Below are 4836 nucleotides of genomic sequence, written 5' to 3'. Positions count from 1 at the left end.
TTCATAGCCCCAGCTGGGAAACCTCCCAAATTTACCAGGTGTTGAGATTGCACCTGATTTATTGATGCCATTTTTTAGGGATTTTTGGCAGATTATTTTTGGGGTAACGAGCAGGGCAGCAGCACACATCGCCCAGCGGGCATCCCACGCACGCACACCACTCGGTGCTCCCGCACCCCTCCCCATCCTCGCCACATCCCTCCGGGGTCCCCTAGCGGTAAAGGGCGGCGATTTTTTAAGAGCACCGCCAGCATGGCCAGGCAGGGGAAGGCGGCGGGGGCGGCAGGGGTGACGCGCGTCTGCGTGGTCCGCAGCGTTCGGTCCCACTGGGTGAGGATGGCCTTTCTGGCCCCGCTCCATTTCCCTGGGCCCATCAGCCGAAACTGGTAGGGACTGCAGGGGCCGAAGAAGACCTCCAGGGCCAGCCGCGGGTCCGTCAGCAGGAGCTTCAGCACGTTGGGCTTCACGCCGATGACTGAGGCCAGCTCGTCCATGTAGGTGACATAATCCATCTGCAGCGTGGTGCTGCTCCCATACCTTCGAAGGAAAAGAGGAGAGGAAAAGAGGGGCTGCTTTAGGTGTCCCCCCTCCCTTTTTTTTTTCCCCTTTTATTTGTTCTTTTTTTTTTTTTCTTTAAGCACAGCGCAAGCAGTCTGTCCTCTGCTCTTCCCCACCAAATCTGGGGAGCAGAGCTGGCTGGGAGCCACAGCTCTGGGGGACGTGCATCATTGCTGCTGTAAGTGGAGGAATCTGGCTCGCAAGAAAACATTGCATTTTGCAACTTCCTACAATGCAACGGTTTCTAAAAACAAAAGAAAACACTGCTTGGGCCAGGTTCAGCTTTCACCAGTTATATTCATATTTTTAAAGCATTGCTTTACTATAATATCATATACACTCAGAGAAGGGGAAAGCAAGGCACTGCCATGGACTTTATGAAACAAAAAAGTGTCACTTTGAAGAATAATGATGGAAATGTTCTATTTCTGCTGGGGCCTCACCCTGACTGTATGTGAATGAGAAATGCTTTTTCAGCCTAATAACGCTCAGTGATGGCAAATGAGCATTTTCTGACAGGAAATCTTTCCATCACAAATTTCCCACCCCAATTTGCCTGATTCAGGCCTCTGCAGTGCCTGTATCCAGCCCATTTGGGGCTGAGATGATGGCAGGGCTCTTCTGCCAGCACAGGGAGTCCCATGAGCTGCGCTTACCACTTGAGCTTCTTCCCCATCTTCTCATCAATGTCATCCATCATCTCACTGACGGGAGGGAGTGTGCACTGTCCTGGAAAGAGCAGGAAGAGCATTGGCAAAAGGAAGCGATGCCCAGGAGATCCATGCTGCAGCACATGGGGTTTGCAGGGATCAGCTGAGTCCTTGGGTGCCCCTCTTCCCTTTGGTGTCAAGAATTGGGCGTGGGTCAAGCTTGGGTGTTGAGGATGTGACAACACTGGCTCCCCTGTCCTTAAAGGTGTGCAGTGATGCCCAAGAGGCTCTTCAGCCCCACCACAGGGGCTTCATTGATAGCTGCAGTGGACTGAAAAGTGACCTGCTCCCACAGTGAAGAGCACCCCATTACATGGAGAACCCATTATTGGTATATATACTGGCCAAACTCCGTTGTATTCCTCATCACTCAGGCACTGTCCTGTTTTTCATTTTGAGCCTGCCCATTGCTGCTGGGAAATGCTACTTCCCATTAACAGAAAATAGATCTTCACCCAGCACATGTCCATCCACCTACCCTGAAACACCTTGACTGCCCAGCGGCACTGTAGGTCCACTGTTGGGATGATGGATCCAAGAGACTGGACCAGCCCAATGACTGCTATGGTTTGCTTCTCGAGCTGAGGAGGGAGGATGCCTTTGTAGAGGGTGACCTGATTGTCCCTGCTTTTGATGATGGAATCATCCTCCATGAAGGGGTAGGAGTAGCTGTAACCAGTGGCAAAGACTACCACATCAACATTATCCTGCACAGTCCCATCTTGGAACAAGATGGATGTTTCTCTGAACTCCTTCACGTTCGGCTTCATCACCACCACGCCACAGGCAATGCGGCTCGGGAGGTCATCGTTGAACACCGGCTCCTTGCGGGAGGTTCTGCAAGGGCAAAGATGGTGGGACTGTCACAGAGGTGGCTTCTGCTGCTGGCCCAGGCCAGGCACGGTGCAGCCCTGTCCAGAACCAGCACCCCTGGGGGGTTTGGGGATGGGTGGCCCCGTGTGTACCTGTTCAGTGGCATGAGGCCAAAATTCTCATGCTTGAAGAACCGGTTCATGCCTCTGACATACAGCCAGTCGCTGAGCGCCCTGGGGAGGATGTTCCCCAGCCAGGTCCGGAAACGAGTGATGACCAGCATGTCCCAGGGGTAGCCTTTGTCCCAGACGCGGCTCATGACCCAGGACCCGCTTCGGGAGCTCAGGTAGACCTGGGGGGACAGCCAGGCAGGGGTGAGCTGCCCCCGTGATGGCTGTGAGCCCCCAGGGCTGTCTCACAGAGGTGGGGACACGTGCTCAAGCAGATGGGGACTCTCCCCTTCCCCAGTGGCTCTGGCGTAGGTCCCCGTACCTGCGATGCCACAGTGCTGAGCTCCACGGCAATGTCGCAGCCGGAGTTGCCCAAGCCTATCACTAGCACGTTCTTCCCTCTGAACTTCTCCGGCTCCTTGTACTCTCGGCTGTGGAGGTAGTGGCCTTTAAACTTCTGTATTCCTGGGGAGGAGAACAGAGGGGGACGTAATTCACCCCAGGAATGAAAAGGAGAGGCTGTGCTGGCCTTGGGATCTCCCCTTCCTGCAGACCCTGCTGGAGCGTCCCTCTGAGTGTTCCTCACGGTAGCAGTTGTCTCCTGCACACAGAGGGACGCTGCAAACCCGTACTCGGATCGGATTTGTCTCTGGCTTCATTCAAGATTTAAAGAGTATGCAAGCACCAGATGCCTTTGTACATTATTTCAGCACCCTGAAAGTGTACTACTGCAACCCCAACATCGCCCCGAGGCACGTGGACAGCCGCACTCCATCCCCTCGGTGTGGCTTTACATCCTTGCGGTAGTGAGCAACAGGGAAGTAGCTTTTATTTTAAAGGAGAAGATGGCAAAGGACCCGAGGGGAGTTTTCCTGACCAGCCCCATTGCCTCAAGCCAACATCCTCCAAACAGACACCCAGCACCAAGTATTTCTTGCCAGAGAGAAAGTTTTTCCCAATAATGTGCCTGTACACAGAGAGGCAAAGGCTGTCAGGAAACGCACATGACATTTATACTAGAAATCATGGGAAAATGCCAAAAACAGTGTTTTACAAAATCCGTTCATGAAAAATCTTCTGTTAAAGCAAATGTAATGAAATATTTTTTTTCTGGGAAAGATTAGCACTGTCTTTAGTAGAAACATCCCTGCTTTGATACATTTCAGATACTGAGTCTTTTTTCTTAAAAAAATGGGTTTTGATTTCCTGAATGGATCCCATCCCCAAAAATATTGCTCTCAAGGAAAACACTCTTTTTAATGCTGAAAAGGCATTGTTTGCAGGGGCAAACATTGCAATGGAAGGTATTTGCCCATCTGCGTCCTGGGGGGTGAATTACACAAGCGCAGCTTACCTGGGAAGTGGGCGAGGGGAAGGTTTGGGTAGACGTGGTGCCCAGAACAAACCATAACAGCATCAAAAATTGCCTTCTCTTCCTTCCCGTCTCTCTGGGTCACCACCTCCCACTTCCCCGTCACAGAAAAGTCAGGGCATTTTTTAACCTTGGTGACCTTGGTCTTGAAAGAAAGAAAGAAAGAAAGAAAGAGATCAGTGGGTGGCCGCAGAACGGACCGAGGGGTTTAGCGAGTCAGTGGGATTCAGAGGTCCAGGGGAGCCCGGGACATGTTTGCCCCTGTGATTTTGTGCTGGCAGCTCTGGGGAGCGCACAGAGAGGGGAGCTGACGGGACCTGCTTTAACAAAACCAGGAGGTTTTTACCCTGTAATATTTTCTCCCAGGATTTTCCCTGTGGCAGGGAGATCCCGGCTCCGAGGCCATGTCCCTCCCACCCAGGTCCTCCTGCTACTTGCTGCCCTTCTCCACTCCGGGTTTTTTACCTTGAACCGTATGTGCCGGAGGAGGTCAAAGTGCTCGGCGTACTTGCAGATGTACTGCTGGAGCCTGGCATTGTGCATGTAGTTGGGGTGGTCGTCGGGGAAGGGGAAGTCGGGGTAACACATCATCTCTTTACAGGAGTTGGTGAAGACTGTGCGGTAGATGCTGGCTCTGCCTTCCTCTGCCTGGTCCTGGAGGGAGAGGAGCATGGACATGTCCTGTTCGGGGGGAACATAACCCCTGCCCGTCCTGAAGCCCCGCACTGACTCCTTCAGATACCATCACCTCCTGGCAAAAGCCGTCAAGTGCAATAACCAAACAACCCCCTGTGAGCACAGAAGCATCCTAAAAGGTTGGGAGGAGGGTTTGCACGGCCCAAGGCATTTAGGAGACGGTTACATGTGCATCTGCCAGGGAAAGTGGAAACCTCAGGGGAAGGGAGCGTTGTGGAAGGACCATGCCAAAACCTCTCCAGCGCAGGTCCAGAAAGCATCAGGAGATCAGGTGTGATACAGCTACACACATGCACATGCAAAATATCACAGGAGACGAGTAACGTGGGACCTCCCAGTGCCCAGCTTCCTCCTGGTCTGCCTGTAAGGCTTCCAAAATCCTGCGGGTGCTCCCAGACGTCGCTTCCCTGTGTCTTGGTGATTGCACAAGCGAAGGCAGGAGCCCGGCCGGGCGTTTGCTTTGGCGCAGCAGCTCGGCTGCCTGTGCTTTATGCAGCCCCGGGGCAGGTCTGGCCGG

General features: G+C 53.2%; 1 protein-coding gene across 1 annotated transcript in view; it reads right to left on the bottom strand.

The window, feature by feature from the left end:
* FMO3 (flavin containing monooxygenase 3) overlaps positions 1 to 4836 on the bottom strand; it is an 11572-nt gene that overhangs the window by 5318 nt on the left and 1418 nt on the right. The window contains exons 2-8 of the mRNA XM_010282167.1: positions 4089 to 4277; positions 3606 to 3768; positions 2574 to 2716; positions 2234 to 2433; positions 1747 to 2105; positions 1215 to 1287; positions 149 to 537 (exon numbers count right to left, since the gene is read on the bottom strand). Coding sequence (XP_010280469.1) covers positions 149 to 537; positions 1215 to 1287; positions 1747 to 2105; positions 2234 to 2433; positions 2574 to 2716; positions 3606 to 3768; positions 4089 to 4277 — 1516 coding nt within the window. The remainder of the gene's footprint in view (positions 1 to 148; positions 538 to 1214; positions 1288 to 1746; positions 2106 to 2233; positions 2434 to 2573; positions 2717 to 3605; positions 3769 to 4088; positions 4278 to 4836) is intronic.

The sequence above is a fragment of the Phaethon lepturus genome, unplaced genomic scaffold, assembly GCF_000687285.1.
Source record: "Phaethon lepturus isolate BGI_N335 unplaced genomic scaffold, ASM68728v1 scaffold37582, whole genome shotgun sequence".
Classification (NCBI taxonomy): domain Eukaryota; kingdom Metazoa; phylum Chordata; class Aves; order Phaethontiformes; family Phaethontidae; genus Phaethon; species Phaethon lepturus.
The sequence above is the reverse complement of the archived record's forward strand: the minus strand, read 5'-3'. Positions and strand labels throughout refer to the sequence as shown.